The sequence below is a fragment of the Amphiura filiformis genome, chromosome 4, assembly GCF_039555335.1.
Source record: "Amphiura filiformis chromosome 4, Afil_fr2py, whole genome shotgun sequence".
Taxonomy (NCBI): domain Eukaryota; kingdom Metazoa; phylum Echinodermata; class Ophiuroidea; order Amphilepidida; family Amphiuridae; genus Amphiura; species Amphiura filiformis.
Window position 1 is genome coordinate 11,915,627 of NC_092631.1, and position 18,850 is coordinate 11,934,476.

At 39.7% G+C, this 18,850-nt stretch overlaps 1 protein-coding gene across 1 annotated transcript in view; it reads right to left on the minus strand.

Annotated features, from left to right (window-relative positions):
* Window positions 1-9,963: 9,963 nt before the first annotated feature.
* The window catches only part of LOC140150545 (uncharacterized), a 43,558-nt gene continuing 34,671 nt past the window's right edge, over window positions 9,964-18,850 (minus strand). Inside the window, exons 16-18 of the mRNA XM_072172578.1 lie at window positions 16,803-17,904; window positions 16,142-16,307; window positions 9,964-14,019 (exon numbers count right to left, since the gene is read on the minus strand). Of these exons, the coding sequence (XP_072028679.1) occupies window positions 13,865-14,019; window positions 16,142-16,307; window positions 16,803-17,904 (1,423 nt within the window). The 3' untranslated portion in view covers window positions 9,964-13,864. The remainder of the gene's footprint in view (window positions 14,020-16,141; window positions 16,308-16,802; window positions 17,905-18,850) is intronic.

Consider the following 18,850-nt stretch of genomic DNA (forward strand, 5'->3'; position numbering starts at 1 on the left):
TGTGCAGCTTTCTGGAAACTGGAACGCCTTTGGAGAAGCCCATCCATCCATCGAAACCAAAATTAAGCGGCTGTTTGAGATAACTTGTGTTACTGTCTTTCTGTACTGGTGTGAGTCATGGGTAATCACCAAGGAGATGGAAAACAAGATCAATGCCTTTGCAACATTTTGTTACAGAGTCATGTTAAACATCAAGCGTGTGGATCGGATTCCAAATGAAATCATCTACAATCTGACCAGCACCACTAAACTGGTTGCCAGAGTCATCAACTCAAATTTCTCGGCCATATACTGCGTCTTGAAGACAACGAACCTGTAAAAGAATACGATCAAATAGGTTGATACCGGTAACACTAATGAAGATGGTGGACGTGTGTTGACGTGCTTGTGATTTTGTGCAGCTATTTTACCAGTTTTCGAGAAAATATGGACTCGCCGAATTTCTCTGGACTTGGAATAAAGCTGCAACGAGTTCTCCAAGCTCTAGATATCAACAATTTGGAGCCTCCGTCGTGGACTTTGAAGGATAACAAGGGGAAAATTTACCTTGATATCTGTTGGGTTAAGCTTAAATCTCCCGCCACGACAGCTGTGTCAAGCACACGAATCGATACATGTGACCAAGTGAAGCGTGGTAGAGACATTTTGGATAAACGGGGCGTGGAATGTCCACCTCACTGCAACAAAAAGACTGCTACCGCTCCTCTGGATACCCGCATTGTGCCACCAAGAAGAAGAAAGAAGAAATCCCCCTCTACACAGAAAAGAGATAGGCAGAGACTTGAAAAGTGGTTAGACTCAAAACGGGAAAAAAGATTGGTACCCATCTTGAAACCTAACTCTGTTATGCCAGTTAAAGATATTTCTATCACTCCACCTGATAAACATCTTGAACAATCTCTTGCTGATGTGCCTCTTGCATGTAACCTTGGTGACCAGGCTGCCGCAGCTCCAGGCCCCTTTCCTGTGAAACCCCCTAGTGACTCACATGACGCCCAGTGTCATGTCCGTACAGACTCATCCCAGGTAGAACAAACCCAGGAAGTGAGTGTTGACACGGAACCCATTTCAGATGAGGAGCTGGATCTAGACCAATGCGCTAACACAGTTTGCATGATTCCAGGATATTTGGCTCCTGGAGGTCTCAAGAAATGCACCCGTTGCTATATGGCATCCTATTGCAGCAGGAACTGTCAAGCTCAGCATTGGAAATTCCACAAACTTGACTGTTACAAACCATGAAATAATATTTTCATGGAGAAACTTCTGCACTGTATATCTTCTGCACCTAGTAATTGACTTTTGTGTTGTTTGTGACCAGTGGATTTAAATCCTGGACCGACTGTAAAATTAGTAAAAAGGATCCCGGATCTATCCGTTGTTTGATCCTGTAGTTTGTAGCGTAGCTAGTGTTTGACCAGTTGATTTGAATCCTGGATTAAACCGTGTAGAACTTGTGAAAAGGATCCTGGACATCCATTGTTTGATCCTGTAGTTTAACGCCGTGTTTTGGACGTGCGATGCGTTTGCCACGGAGTGACGAACAGTTCTTTTCCGCAGTGCACCCGTCTCCACCGACCACACTGGCTTATGTTGTGAAAAACTTTTGACTTTGTAGTTTAGTTGATTGTAAATTGTGTATTTTTTTGGTGTTAATTGTACTTTTGTGAACCTTATCATTACCCTGTTTATCAGGGGTGCGCCTACTGTAAGGCGGGATTTACGAACTACTACTACTACTACTATGCCCTTCATATTCCACCACATGGGAAGAGGAAACCAGGACAGCCGCGCACGCTGTAGGCCTACTTATAGTATGTCCAGCACCTCCTGGGAGATACTGAAGGGATGCTGCAGCCAAACAAAATTGTTTCGCTTGCCCAAGATTGCAATAGTTGGAGAAAGCTCCACAGCCGACTGATGATGATGATATAAATTGAAAAAGACTCCAGCTTCGGAGCTAAGACCTGCTGTGGGAGGAAGGGCCAGAAAAAAGTGTTGTACTGAAGCAAGATTTCGAGAAATGCAATATTTTTGGAGAAACTTGGTGCTAATCCTACAAGCTTGCACATACGGCTAACTAAGAAGCTCTAAGACTCGGGGGGGGGGGGGTGGTAGCTGGGCTTCGGGAAACGTGTTTGCGACCTCAAAAGCCATGAGGCCAGAGTAGCCAACTGCTAAGCCACCAGTCGAGAAACTCCGGGAGAAACTCGCCCTTAGATATTCCGTGTTGGCATTTCCCTATATCAGCAAGAACAGGTGAGCAATAGAATTGAAACACCGTGTTCTTTGGTAAAAACGATTTGAGCTTGTTAAAAACGCCAATATTCCTAGAACATGCTTTACATGCATTTTCAATTTGTTTTAGTTTTCATCAATTATGATTCCCAAGAACTTGGCTTCGCGCACACGGATCAAGGTATACATCATAACCATCTTTAATTTTATTCGTTTGCATACGTGTGCCCAACATTAAGTTCATCTTTTTTGCGTCCAATGACAATTTGTTTGCTTCAAACCAGTTATAACCTTTATTATTCATGTTATTATTAACATTACACAGCACAAAACATCTTTATGTGCGTAATTGTAGTGTCATCAGCAAACAAGATTGTATTCAACAAATTTGATGTGTAGTAAATATCGTTCATATAAATAATGAAGAGCAATGGTTCAGGAATAGACCCCTGTGGAACTCCACAGCTCCAGAGTTAACCATATTATACAATACAAATTGCTTTCTACTATTAGAGAGATAATTGCTAAACCATTCATACACTAAGCCAAAAAAGAAACTTATAATTTTTCACAAGGTCATATCTTAAAATCCTGTGTATCAAAATTAACCAAAATTACACACAGGATTGCCTCAATACTCTACTCTAAACACATGTCACTAAACTATGCAGTTGTCCAACTGACACAACAGCAAAATGCACTGACATGCAAAACCTTCCTGGACCACATTCACAGCGCAACAGATTTCTTTGGCTGGGTTCCAATTATTCGCCTGTGAACGTGATCCCGGAAGCTGTTCCGTATCAGTGCATTTTACTGTTGTGTCAGTTGGACAACTGCTTGGTTACTGACATGTGTTTAGAGTAGAGTATTGAAGTAATCCTGTGTGTAATTTTTGTTCATGTACAGGCGAAAAAGTGGAACCCAGCCAAAGAAATCTGTTGCGCTGTGAATGTGGTCCAGGAAGGTGTTGCATGTCAGTGCATTTTGCTGTTGTGTCAGTTGGACAACTGTTTGGTTACTGACCAGTGTTTAGAGTAGAGTATTGAAGTAATCCTGTGTGCAATTTTTGTTCATTTTTATGGAGAGGATTTTAAGATATGACCTTGTGAAAAATTATAAGTTTCTTTTTTGGCTTAGTGTATATAAAAAATGATAGTCCTCTTAAACCATAGTGTTATAATGTATGCAGAAAAATGCCATGATCAACCGTATTAAAGGCTTTTGATAAATCCATGAAAATGCCAACGGTAGGCCTATTCATGCATTTAGTTGTCTCAGTGTAAAAAGCTGGTCAACAGTGCTACGGCCAGGTCTATTAACCCTGCTTGTGATTCAGAGAGTACTAATATCTCTTCGGTTTGCCTTTTCATCCGGCTGTGAAGAATGCTGCAGAAGACTTTCCCTGCGAGGCTCATTATACTTATATGTTATGCGCCTGTCACACTACACGAATAGGTCTTCCGCATAAGAAAGCGGATGGTATTTTAGTAAATCCGTTGTTGTTCGTCAATGTTCGTTTTATGTTCTTCATATGTCCTGCTATTATCCGCCAAATGCGTTTCGTGTTAGGTGATGTTCGTTGTCCGTCGGCAAGTTTTGTGCATGCACAAAACTTGAACGGAGTGTACCGAATACACATGTTCGGTATTTATCCGATGTGTGTTCGTATGATGCTGCATATTGCCGGAGTTTGTTTGCTCTCCTTTCGTTCATGTTCGTTCTTTGTTCGTTGCACTCGGCCCGTGTTCGTTGCAAATACGTTCCTGTGAGGCCTTCACCCCCGCCTTCACCACCCTGCACCGGATAGCATATTTTTGCATTCGGTGATGTACGTTGACCCAGACCGTCTTAGTGTCACACTACACCGGATCGGTCTTCCGCATAAGAAACGGATGGTATTTTAGCAAATCCGTTAGTGTTCGTCAATGTTCGTTTTATGTTCTTCATATGTCCTGCTATTATCCGCCAAATGCGTTTCGTGTTAGGTGATGTTTGTTTAGTCCGTCGACAATGCGTTTCAAGTTTTGTGCATGCACAAAACTTGAACGGAGTGTGCCGAATACACATGTTCGGAAGTTGTCCGATGTGTGTTCGTGCTGTTCTGTATATATACCCTGGGTTTGTTCGTTATTCTTTCGTTTATATACCGCAGGTGTTTGCAAGGTTTCGCAGGCGCTTGTGCCGGGTGTAGGCCTATGGCGAACATGTGCATCGATCATGGGGGGGGGGGCTTTCTGAAGGGTGTGTGGCGCAATATCATATTTCCCCAGTACTTTAGTGATTGACAAGTAGAAAAAAGGGGGAAAGGAGAGAAAAAAGAAAAGAAAGTGAGAAAAATTGAAGAGAGAAGAGAAGAGAAAAAGTTAAATTGCACGTAATTTAGTAGGCCTATGCATGTAAGTAGTATTCAGGGAGGGGCACTTTCTGAAGGGTAGAGGACGCATTATCAAATTCCTACCAGTTTTAGTGATTGAAGAAAGAAAAAGACTAGACTAAGCTGTGGTCTAACCCACGAACACAGCCGTGTTGTGACCCCTAATGACCTTTGACCCAAAAATCATATGAAAACGCCCATAGACATTGGCTAATGTCAATGCATGGGTGCATGTGGCACCACTTTGCTATGTTACTTGTGGCAGAAGGTTTTCGTCTCAGACCGGAAGTGACCCCTTAATGACATTTCACCCCAAATAAAAAAAAATACCACATATGAATTGGGTAACCATAATTCATGTGTGAACATACCGTTACTGTCCTATGTTATTCTTATCAATTTTTTGAAGGAATTTGGTTTTATACCGGAAGTGACCCCTTAATGACCTTTGACCTCAAATCTGTGTATGATTCATAGACACTGGGCAATAGCAATGCATGTGTGATTTGTGGGAGAAGTAGCATTTTGAAGGTATTTCGTTTGATACCGGAAGTGACCCCTTAATGACCTTTGACCTCAAACAAAAAAATACCACATATACATTAGGTTAACATAATTCACATGTGCACATACCGTCACTCTCCTATGTTTTTAGCTAATAAAAATGTTTGAAGGAATTTGGTTTTATGCCGGAAGTGACCCCTTAATGACCTTTGACCTCAAATCTGTGTATGATTTATAGCCATTGGGTAATAATAATAATAATAATTCAAGGAAATCCCGCATATTTTTTTTTTTTTTCAGGCGCACCACTGCAACGGCAGTGTAAATTCGACAATTCACGCGTCACTGCAACGGCAGTGTAATTTTTTCGAATTTCGATTTTTACATGTATAATCTATACATCAATCCGACTACGCCATTACTGCGGTGTCCCCGACGTGAAACTGCGGTGTCCCAAGGCCGGGGGTTCCATCAATTACTTGTTAGTGTGCTATACAGAATTGTGCACAACAGTGATTTTCAATACACGATCATGAATTGATTGAACAAATTAAATCTCCCGCACTGCTACATCTGTGGTTCCGTCAATAGAGGGCCAAATGCAGTAAACGCTTCTCGGATTGGTGTATATCACCATTACACAACACAACTAATCTATTACTGTACAGACAACTACTACTGCCCTGGAACCTAGGGAAGGGGTACAGATACCAGAACCGGGGGATGATCCCCTACTCTTTCCGAATAGCTCTGACACTTTTACGTGCACAGGGATGATCGAGAGCCCTCCTGTACACAGGACCAACGGCTTTACGTGACTTCCGAACCACGGACGAAGCACATCATTACCTATATCTGCACGTGATAAGCAGTGTATGGGGGCGAGAAGAAATTCTTCAATTAAATTCTGAAATTAAATTTCTGAACTGAATTGAAGGATTCCTGACCATATAGGAACTTTTTGGGAGGGAAGATAATTTTCACCTAAGGCAAGCCCAAGGCTCGAACCCTCGTCGATCGTATCTCCCGGCCGGCAGCGCAACGCCTTAACCAGGGCCTTAACCACTCGGCCATCTCGCCCTCTCGACAATAACAATTCATGTGTGCAAGTGGCGTTACTGTCCTACGAAATTTGTGGGAGAAGTAGCATTTTGAGTTGAAATCACGTTTTTGACCTCTGTGACCCCTTCTTGACCTTTTACCCCACGAATTTTATGTGACATGTAGGGGCATGGTCATTGATGATTGTGACCAAGTTAGGTCAAAATCAGTGTACGCATGTCAGTGCTACAGCAAATGTAAAGGTCGACAGAAGAAAGAAGAAGATCCTGTAAGAAAAAAGACACAGAGAGAAAACATGGAAAAGGTTAAATTGTACGTTATTGAGTAGGCCCAGGATAGTAGTAAGCCTAAGTATAGGCCTGTGATTATTATAGGCAGTGCTTAAATGTGGTTCCTTGGCCCAAAAGCCTGTGAACATTTCTGCCGGCCCGTCGATATGTAGGGCCCGTGACATTTTGTCACTAAAGTCAGTATTTAAGACGGACTAATAGGTCTATTACTGACTTTAACATATCAATCCATGCATGCTTTACCTGAAATTACGAGTCTGAAGTCTTATATCTAAGTGTCAGTGGATCAGTGTAACATTTTAAATTTTGCAAATTCAGTTCGGGCCTTCTTTGTTTTTTGTTTAAGGCAATAATAGTGTAAAAATGATGCACCAAAAACAATTTTCCAAATTTTCCATTTTTAAAACTAAATGTTTACACAATAGGCCCCATAGTGCTAAAATTGATCCAAAAAATGACAAATGGCTTCAATTGGGCCTTCATTGTCCAAAGGTTTCTCACCTCTATTGCCCCCGGACGCTGGTTGCCCTGATACCGTATATCAGATTTGTAGCCCTTTTGTACTTATTAGCCAATATTTGACCATTTTCGTCAAAGTTTTCCCCCTTAAAAGTTGTCTTTTCCCACATTGTTCACCCTCTGAAAAAGTGCTTGCTACGTCACTGCCTCTAAGGGTCAAAACCCTCTCAAACACCCTCTCCTCCCCACTTTTCTGATAGGGTGGGCGTCCCTGTTGGTGCCACATGCACGGATTCGCCGGTCATTTGTCGGACGTTGAGCGATTGAATATAAAATGCCTGCAGGATCATTAGCAGCCACAGCGCATAGAGAGACAAGCGGAAAATCGGACCCCAAATCCGGACATTTGTCGGACGTTGACCCCAAATCCGGTCATTTGTCGGACGTTGAACGATCGAATCTAAGGCGCCTGCAGGATTATTAGCGGCCTCAACGCATAGAGAAACGAGCGGGAATCGGACCCCCAAAGCCGGTCATTTGTCGGACGTTGAACGATCGGATATAAGACGCCTGCAGGATTATTTGCGGCCACAACGTATAGAGAGACGAACGGGAATCGGACCCAAAATCCCACCGAATCTTCTGCGGACTGGTGATTTTTCCACGAATAAAATATTTTTGTATTCGGTGATGTACGTTGATCCAGTCCGTCGTAGTGTGACAGACCTATTAGGAAACTTTTCAGGAATCTGCAACCAGATACTGGTCCTGGTGAAATCCCTGCAAGTGTCCCGAAGGAGTGCAGCGCAGGACCACTCAGCCTGCTGTTAACCTATGTTAGCCAAACTTGGCCACGGAATGGTCCAAGCTTCATATAGGGTGTACACAGATAAGGGTCAAAGGTTGTGCAGGGTTATTAGAGGTCATTTTGTGTAAATCTTAAAAATTGCTCCTTTAAATTGCATGTTATGGCCACCAGACGTGGTGAGAAGAAGCGCTGGGCCAAGATGTTAATGTGTTGTACCTCAGTTTGGGGGTCAAAGTTCATGTGCGGTCTGATAGGGGTCATTTTGTGAAAAAATGCCTGAAATTTAATGAAGCAGCTATCATTAGAGGCAGCAATTTAGCGATCTGACCTATGCAATTTCAACATGACGACAGGTAGTCTGCTGTGTTGATAAACAAGACATAAGCCTAGAAAATATGGCTCCATGTGTCTAAAACTGCTTTTTGAATGGGAATCCGAGGGCAGCAGTGGTTAAAGTCAAGATACTCGGGGAGCTAGGACCACTTTCTGTGCACCCCCCACAGGACTAAACCAAACCAAATTTTTTAGGTTCCTAAGATGACCCTAAAACATAATCAGGATGTTCCCAAAAATATAAACTGGCCCCAAGGGGGGTTAAAGGTCATCGAACTTTGCATAGGGTCAAAATTTCAAACTTGCTCAAATTGTGTTGAAAACCATTCCAATGTATTCCCTAGTCACAAGGATTCAGAAAATGTATAGTTTGACCTATCTAGGACATATTGTTCTTGAGTTATAACCAAAAAGGTCAAAGGTCACGTTTTTCGAAAACATCAAAGTGCTCTGATAGCAAAATAGGTCAAGGTCAATAGGCCTCAATGGTAGGGCCTACTTGATTATGTTGTTGTGTTACCTAGGTAACGAAGCATCCAAGATATTACAATCCTATCCTTATTTGATTTGTTTCATCAAAATGAACATTTTGACACCTCTGAGCACTTTGATGAAAAATCGATTTGTTTTCAGGTAAAACCAGGGTTTTGTTTCCAGTACACTCACTCGAAAAGCAATACACTAGTAATTAGCGGGGCCTTGCAGCTTGCTGTGGATATCTTTTACTGCATTTTAAAAGTAAAAATTTTGAAATCCAAAGTAAAAATTGTGATATATTTAATTTTGCGAATTACATTATTATACTTTATAGGTACATGTATAAAGGAACACGTTTAGCCCATTCAGTATCCAGGTGCATGTCCTATAACAAAATGCATATGTAAACTTTCTTTATCTGTGTCAATAATAGAATATTGATTTCAACGGAGTATTGAGCTGTATGGAAAAAATATTTATAATACAGGGTGTTGACACTGTGAGGGGTATACCCCAAAATTTTTTTTTTGATTTTTTACTCTTTTTATGATGAATAAAACATTTGTGTGGAAAAAATAATAATAATATAATATAGAATGAGTGCTGCTTCATATTTGGCTTGGAAGTTTGTTTATAATACGATTTCAAACTTGTCTGACTTGGCCATATACATGTATGTTTCAATATATAAAACCTTTTCAACTTTGTAAATACAAATTATAATGAAATATATGAAACATTTCCAACACATTGTGGGATAGGCTTTTTCGACAGGAATTTATAACAATTAGTAGGTTTTTAGCGGGTTCGCCATCGGACAAGTTTAGAACTGCCAAAGCTTTCGTCAGGAGTAGCTCTGACTTCTTCAGGACAAAGTACCCAAGAATGACACATGTAGGCCACCCCTTGCCTACTGATGGCTCTAAAAAGAGCCGTTCTCTGAAGACTGCCCCTTGTTAACAGAGAACAAGCAGATCTCGCCTATCTGCTAATTTTTAAAGGTTTTGGTGCCTCTGAAAAGAGCCGTTCACTGAAGACTGAGCCGTTTTTAGGGCCACTAAACCCTTAAATTTAGCAGATAGGCGAGGTCTGCTTCTTTTCTGTAGATAGGGGGCAGTCTTCAGTGAACAGCTCTTTTCAGAGCCACCAAACCTTTAAAAAACTGAGCAGATAGGCGAGGTCTGCTTGTTTTCTGTAAACAAGGGGCAGTCTTTAAATTTGACCTGACCACACACCACTGTACGTACTGTGTTATACACATCGTGTACGCGTTCGACTAATATTTCCATCGTAATAATAAAACGACGGTTCCTGTGTTTTATTCAAAATCTCGAAATTTTGACAAAACTACAGCAGCTCAAGTCGTGATTTTTACAGAGTATGTTAGCTTACTAAAGTACCTAACCATCGTGTAAAAGAACAGAATTTTGAAAAATATTGAGGGCGTCCTCCTTGACAAATGTTATAATATGGCTTTAAATGGTAAACTGACATAATCAATACATGATTTGCAGTGCCAGAATTGACGTACATGTTTGTGTCCAAATTCTTTTGCATTCAACGACCGTGATCCATTTTTTTTGTCTTTCAGAACTCAAGTGGAAACTACGTGCAAGTCGACTATAGATGCACTGAAAAAGCTCCAAGAAGAGATGACGAAATTAACAAAGGACATTGAACAGTTACAAGCAACTACAACCCAGGGGCAATTATGTGTTAAGGAAGAGTCTACATGCTGATACCCAAGTTTATTCATGGGATTCAGCATGCTTTTACAAAACAACTTCATGCTTAAGACTTGAAATGATATAAGATGTTAAAATAAAATGTCCATCATTCATGAGCACTTTCAACAACTGAATTGAATACTGGTAAAATAGATAATCTTTTGAAGGGTAACACTTTCCACTTTCCATGTAATAACCCATAGGCAAACTCAAAGATCATACTGTAGTCAGGTAGTGTTTTGTGTACAATCAAAGGCCCTAGAAAAGCTAGGGTCTATATACAATTTAATCCATTCAGCAGGCCAGTGGTCTGGCTTCATTATACATTGTTATACATTGTATATAGCATGAATATCATTATATTAATATTTACAGCCTTCAGTGTACAGTAAAGTACCTGCAATGTAATAGGTCCAAGCAAATAATGCCCAAAATTTCACAGTAAATTGCCTACCGTAATTTCCGGAATATTGGCCGCACGGAGTATAAGCCGCAGGTCCGAAAAAATGCTAAAATAAGATTCAAACGGCGGCGTATAAGCCGCACCGCCATATAAGCCGCACCACGAACGGCCGATTTTGATTTTAATGTGTTTGCAAAAATGATTTTAGAATATAGGCATATGAATATTGTATTTTTAAAGATTCATTTACAATGTCAAACCAACTTGGTCAAGTGTTGTACATGTATGATTCTCTGAACACAGGACTGATGGCATGTCTGAAGGATGGATGCATGGAGTAATCTCATAGCTCATTTACCAGTCTAAATGCACGCAGAGAATCTACAGAGTTTGCCAATTAATGTTAACACTTAGCCCAGCGTATGATTGCATACAATACAATAAAGGCTAGCTTACATTTGTGTGTTGAGAGGCACACACTACATATCATACAAAGAAATTGGGATATTCCAGTTGAAATTTATACACAACATTATATAGAAGACATGACATAGGGAGTGTCACCCATTCAGGTAACCCCATTTGAAATGTACACTTCCTGTATAGAAGATTAAGGGCATGTCTCCCACAGGAGGTGAATTGATTTCAAATGGAATAGCCTGTCAACTATGATCACAGGTGCAAATAAAACTTCTGTACAGTACAGATTTTTATTCCCATTGTAACATCTGACTTTGTGTTTGCTTTAGATGTTCATCATTTTAGAAATGTTCAACAGAAAAAGGAAGCTTAGTTGAACTGGCACCTAATAATAAACAATATATCTAAATTGGAACCACTACACTAACAATTCCAAGATTATCCAGTTTAGCCAAACTTTTGACCCTCAAATAGGGGTCATATAGAAAAATGGAATCAATTTTGCTTCGATTATTTGAGGTGTAAGGATGCCAAAAACGTCGGTTCCATTAATGTAGCAAAATAAAACCCAAACACACAGCGCCGTGTACTGATATAAACACAATACAAAGTCTGCACTTTCAGGTCCGCCACTAGGGGGGGTATGGGGGTGACACTCCCCCCATTCTTACTTATGTCGGCTAAAATTTACTGTTATCGGCAAAACCATTTGATCATCAGCAATTTACCAGATTCATATAAAAATTTAATGTAGGCCTATCAACTTGTGCTGTGGCTGTTATATAATATGCTAGTCCTTTCCTATAAAATATTTAATAGTAACAACTATTGAAAAAATTTTGACCCCAACACTTTTTAGATTCTGGCTTAAAATAATTTCACAATTTTGATACAATTGGTAGATAAAATTGATGCATTTTCAAAAGTTGCAAATCAACACGATGCACGCGGTCGAAATTGCTAAGCGTGCGATGGGCCCCTGTCGACTATACCAAGTGCACGATTTTCGGTTGCACTCTGCAATTCACCTTTAAAGGTCTGCATGCTCTTTTTTAATTTGCAACTTACAAATGCACCAAATTTCATATACTGTTACCAATCTTTGTCAATTTATAGTGTTTGATAGCAAATTTGAGCTAACAAGATTCAATCAAATTGTCATAACAAGATCAGGTTTTGGTGTAGGATGGGTAACATAGTGCGGACTTTCTTTTTGTGTTGTGTTTACTTAAGGAGCCAAATCCCATATCATTATGGAAGAAATTAACATACCAAGTTATAAAAATAGGTAGGTATAAGGGTCATAGGCAATAACTAAATCAATCATCTGCAGATTTCAAAACAGCTTGAATCTTGTTTTAAAGCCTGTCAGTATTTCTCTGGTCAATAAACATATCTCTGGTCAATGATCTATCTGTGACGTACGGTTCTAGGGTTATTTGAAAAAGGGTCAAATGTTGACCTCCACAGGGGTCAACATAGTGAAAATGCTCCACTTTAAACCACTTACGTCTAACATTGTTCCTCTTGCAAAAATTTGTCAAAATTAAGAACAGTTTGTTATCTTGGATATTTCATTACTTATGTATTTCAACACTTACAAGTGTTGGTCACTTGTCAAGGTAAATTTAGTAAAGTAAATAAGCCTCCCCCATTTACCCTGAACAATCATAATGTTGCTCGTGTGCACCTAGCAGTACCAACATTGACTGATAGGGATAGGGCAAGTTAGGGAAGGGTTTAGGCTTCACACCAAAAAAAGTGTCATTTCAGCATGTTAAAAATAACAGAGATTAGGCCATAATATAGTATGATTTTTCCATAGGTGTCTCAACACATTTCAATTCATTTGAACTCTACTGACCTTAACATATTTTTCTTCGTAACAGATTTCCTTTTACAAATTAAGCGTACTGTCAGCCGTCCAGCACATATTATTTTCCACAAGGTCCTATGCACACGTTTGACGTTGTGCGTGTATACACGATGGTTAACACATAAAAGGAACCCTGAATAATTGTATAGATGGTGCAAATTTCTTTACTTATAATGGTTTTAACAACTTGAAATTTTTGGTTCAAACTGGATCATTTTTACAATGTTGACCCCTGTGGAGGTCAAAATTTGACCTTTTCGCTAAAAAATATAAGAACCAAACGTCACAGGCAGGTTAAACTGTACTTTTTCTGATTAAAAAAAAAAAAGACCACCTTTGACCTGCATACTGAGACCCCTACAGATGATTAATTCAGTTGGTCACCTAGAAGCTATATTTTCCATACTTCCTTTTACAAATTAAGCGCACTGCCAGCTGTCCAGCACATATTATTTTCTACAAGGTCCTATGTACACGCTTGACGTTGTGCGTGTATACACATAAAAGAACCCTGAATAATTGTATAGATGGTGCAAATTTCTTTACTTATAATGGTTTTGCAAGAGGAAGAACTTGAGATATGTTTGGTTTAAATTGGATCATTTTTACAATGTTGACCCCTGTGGAGGTCAAAATGTGACCTTTTCGCTAATAACACAAGAACTGGACGTCACAGGCAGGTTAAACTGTACTTTTTCTGATTTAAAAAAACAACACCTTTGACCAGCATGCTGGGACCCCTACAGATGATTGATTCAGTTGGTCACCTAGAAGCTATTTGCCTATGAACCATAGAATATATAGGCCAACCTTTTATTACTCAACATGATACACACACCTACATCATATCTGCAATGACAAGACCTGTAAATCACACCTTGTCTACACATTTAATTGTGACTATTTAGGTCTATGTTGGATAATTTCTCCAAGTCTGCCATGAGTACAGCCATTTTCCTTTTGAGTGCCAAGGACTCTTGTTCACTGCTTGGTGGAGGCTCATTCACTGTTCCTGGATGTTTCTGTGCATAGGCAACTTCAAGTGCTGTGAAATGCAATAGATATAGTGCATTATGTGAAAAAGGTATAGTTTAAGGTATTGTAATGGCTTGCCCATGTACGCCTTGACCCTAATACATAATGAATACAGTGCTACCTAGTGGTACCTACACTTTTTGATGCGTATTTATATAGCAAGCACTGTGTACTCATATGTGGTACAGGTTCCAGACACATTGAATTATTTCAGTTGCTTCTGATTTGTAATGGCGGACACATGTAAGACCACAATAAGCTTTCCCATAAGAAAGCGTGTTGGTATAGTTTAGCATAACTTACATAAGACATACGTGTTTAGAAAATATATATTATAAGCTTTAAAATGGTATATTATTTGACTTCAAACGATACCCAGAAGCAGGGTTATGGTTTGTTGAACTTTGCTCCTTCAACAAAATGGTACCTTTTTTTGTTTCTACATGTGTTTCTTTTTCACATTGCTGGTAATAAATATCAAACAGTCATAATTGGCGGTCATTTCAAATCATCCCCAAGTCAATGAGGTTCAGCAATGTCTACTCATTGTTAATTGTTGGTTATACATACCCAGACAAAATACAATGGTTTGTAACCCACCACTTGAACAGGATTATTAATTGGTTTAAAAGGTGTTTGACTATAAAAATGAGATACATGTTGTGCCAACTTGAGGTACCTATGAATACGACCTTCATGCAAATTTTACACTGTAACTCAGAATACAATTTAGGACATTTACGGCTCATTTGTGGTGTACGGTCACATACCGTATTGTCAATTCACAGAAAAACTGGAGGGGCGTTTATTAGAGGGGGAGCGTTTATCACAATTAATACGGTATATGTACAAGAATTTCATCAAGTTTTTTTACAAATTTAGTTGATTTCTATCCAGAATTTGGATGAGAATACGGTCGTTGACCTCTACCTGCCCCAAAATGAATGGCAAGACATAGCCTCCCTCAAGTCATCTATACTGCAAGTTGATTGATTCCCACAGATCACCTTGCCCAGCAAACACTAAATATCTTTTAAACCATTTTCAAAACATTTTCTGAAAGTTATAAAATGTTACATGACAATTGTTGAGTCATTAAAAGATAAGGAAAAATAGTTTAAAATGTTCTACATCAAGAACAAATACATGGTTCGTAACTGCCCAGCAAACACAAAATGTCTTTTGAAACGTTTTAAAAATATTTAAAAATAAGTTATAAAATGTTTTAAATAACTTTAATAAATGTCAAATTATTAATCCAAGCAAGCTTGACGTATTCAAGATGAGATGAGACATTGGAGTGACGGCTTTCTGTGTTGTGTTCTTCTTCTTCCTTATAAGTGCCTCCCTCATATGTATGAGTATTGTCGCACTGCGTACAGACAAGCTGTACTTATTTTTTACTCTGGAACCTAGAGTAGATGAGTGTATTTTGAAGTACAGTCAACATGACCGGATGATCCCTGCTCTTTCGAATAGCCTGTGGCGTTCTTTAACGTGCACACTACATTAATGTGAGAAAATATGCATGTACATCAGGACCGACAGCTTAAAGTGCCCTCCGAAGCACTAAGCAAGTAGAGTGAAGTGTCTTGCTCAAGGACACAAAGAGCCGGACCTGGGATTCGAACCCTTGACCATTGGGTTCACAGTCCTATGCCTTAACCGCTAGGCCACGCTCTAGTTACAATCATAGCACATCATTGATCTTTTGGGTTGTTTAGTAAGGGCTCCTTATGAGATGAGAATACACAGGATGGCTCTTTCCTGGTTGACAATACTTTTGATGGGTAAATCCTGAGAGATTATAAACCAATTCATTGTTTACATTCGGGCATATGTCAATGTGGAAGGATTACTGGCTGAGTAAAGTTGGTGTCCCATGTCAGGAGTTTCAGTAAGACAGTAAGGACTACAATAGCCTCATCCCAATGGCATAGTTCAATAACCTCAATTAAACAATCAGTGCAAAATTTGACCTCAAGTTGCAGAGTATGAGTTTTTGTACCCAAATTTTCAAAGGTCATTCAATGAATGTTCAACTTTAAGTTAAAGAACTGTGCCCTAATAGATGAGCATGTTGTGGATCCTAGTGAGAGCCGTAACACCTTATCACTTATTAATTGCCTTACCTTCTATTTGCTCTTCAATAAGCGCCAGCCTATCAAAGAGTTCTTCGTGCATGGTCTGTATGTGTTCCATTAGATTAGCCTGGCACACTGCTGGAGGAGGAATGGCAGGGTGCTGAACAGCTGCTACATTGCCACATGTTGAAGGTAGGGTTGAACTGTTGCTTGCCTGGTATAAACGGGGCAAAATATTGACCAATTACTAGAATTTTGTGGCTCCCTGCTTGCGCAAATTAGACCCCCCCCCCACAAAAAGAAAAGTAGCTAGAGTTTGTAACCATAGCCTATCCTAGAATATATGAAGTCAATCCATTGAAGAGTTACATGTACAGCATACGAATAAAGTACGCAAATTGCAAAAATAATATGCCTTGTGGAGGCACAAAAAAACTTGTATGATCTGATCCAACCATGCAAAAAGGAGGCAACTTTGAACATTTATTAAGAAAGAAAGAGACCTACATGTCAAATATTCACAGAGGGTTGTCCAGGGTCAAAGTAATGTAAAACCTTTAAAATGACTCTATTGCTGTCAAACTTTGTGTGAAATAAAGGAACAAATAAATCAACAAACAGAAAGGCATTCAAAAGCCTAAGTTGCTCTAGTTATATAAAATGCATGACCCATATGGTAGCCCACCCTTGGTGAGTGTCAATGACATACCTGAACAGGTGTCCATACACTGCTGCCTGTCACCTTCACTGCAGTTGATAACAGTTCTGTACCATCATCTGCTGATGTGGAAGGTATGTTGGTAGCCTGTAAACCAGATGGACCAGGTATATCAGCATCCACAGGTGGTGGTTGTTGGTCAGATGGGCCTGGTTGATTACTCTCTATGGATTGCTGTAATCCAGATGGTCCTGGTTTATCAATATCTACGGCATCATCCACAGTAAGTTTGAACTGCCCATCAGTTTCGGCACTTGTTGAAGGTTTTGGGTCTTTCAATGATTGTGTACCAAATACAGATCCCCCTGGTGATGTTGGATCTAACTGACTCAGTTCAGCAAAAGAGGATGATGTGGAGATACTTGGCTCCTCATTATTACCAGTTTGTGTTGGTTTGTTACTTGTTTCATTCTTACCCACTTCCATTTCTGTTACTTTCTCTTCTACAGTTTTCTTCACTGCACTATCTGCATTTGTTCTATCACACGTTTCCGAAGTACTCTGTTGACTTTGGAGTTCTTTAGCCTCATCATTTGAACTTTGGTGTTCTTTAGCACTATCACTTTTGTCTGCTGATTCCTCTTTATCTGCCGCACTAGTATCTGGTAAAGATTCCTTTTTGCTTTCATCTGATACAACAGCATCAGCATCAGTTGGCTTAGGCTTTTCGTCAGTGGCAATTTTCTCATTTGCAACTGGCAAAGGTTCACCAGCTTCAGGAGTTGTTTCTTGCCCAGCTTCCATACTACCAATGGGTGCATCTGATGCAGCCTCAACTACAGGATGAGTCTTTCCGCCACCACTGATGGCACTTTTGATGCTGATGTCACTATTGATTTCATTCCCCATCACACCAACATTCATTTGATTCATGTCAGTATCCCTGTTAGAAGTATCCATGATTTCAACACTTTGTGTACTGGTATTGATACTATTAGGAACAGTGTCCAAATTACTAGTGTCCATGTTACTCAGATCAGTGTCCTGCGCACTAGTGTCCATGGTGTCAAAAGGCACTTGACCATCAAAGGACCACTCTTCACCACTCCTCCATGGGTGCGCCCACAATGCTAACTCAGAATGATTTGGATTCCTGTAAAGGCATCAAAATATAGTGTTTAAGAGAGATGAACAAACAATATCTGGTATTTCAGCAAAAACCAAATCACAAGAACATCTTATTATCCATGATAGGAAAGATGCTACAGTGGTATCAAAATCATTGTTCATGAGTGTTAGCAGCCATAGTCTTTCTAACCTGTTGTTTGCACACCCCTGCACTTAGACCACCTTAATAAGAGTTTGAAGCCCTGTCAGTAACAGAGGGCAGTAATCCAGCCAATGTCCCAATGTCTGATGAACTATGCTAATGAGCTGGTCAGTAACCATAGAAAAAGCTTGTTTCCGGCAAAAACTGACAAGTAACTTGCACCAATTTCTAGATACAGTTACTGAAGGTGGTGCAATGAATCAAACCAATGGTAACCATTTCTTTCTTTACTGAGCAATAATTATTATTCATTGTAAATATTACTGTCATGTTGATGCCATCATAGTTACTCGCATTTTATTCATTAAATGTTGAAACATTTAACACTCAAAAGGCACACAAAATCAATCGGAAAGATTCTTTTTCATTTCACCAGAGTTTCCATGCTCAGATTCTAGCATCAGACTACCGTATTCATTCTAATAAGCGCCCAGGGCGCTTAACAAAGTCATTTTGGGTGGGCGCTTATTTCTTTACCTGGTTTACCTGATTTTTTTGTTAGGCGCGTTTATTAGAGACAAATTTATGTATGTTATAAATGGGTCTTGAGAATGTTCTAGTAGCTTTTCTGATGTAGAAATCTAGTCCTCCGGCTATTTCACTGTATCGACGTCTATCCATCACTTCAACATTGATGATACCTGGCGTACCCGCCTTTAGCAAATTGAAAATACCCTGGGTGGGCGCTTATTGGGGCATGGGCGCCTATTGGAATGAATACGGTAATTGCTTTTTCAAGATGCAGCTTTTCTAAGTGTTATAGGTCACT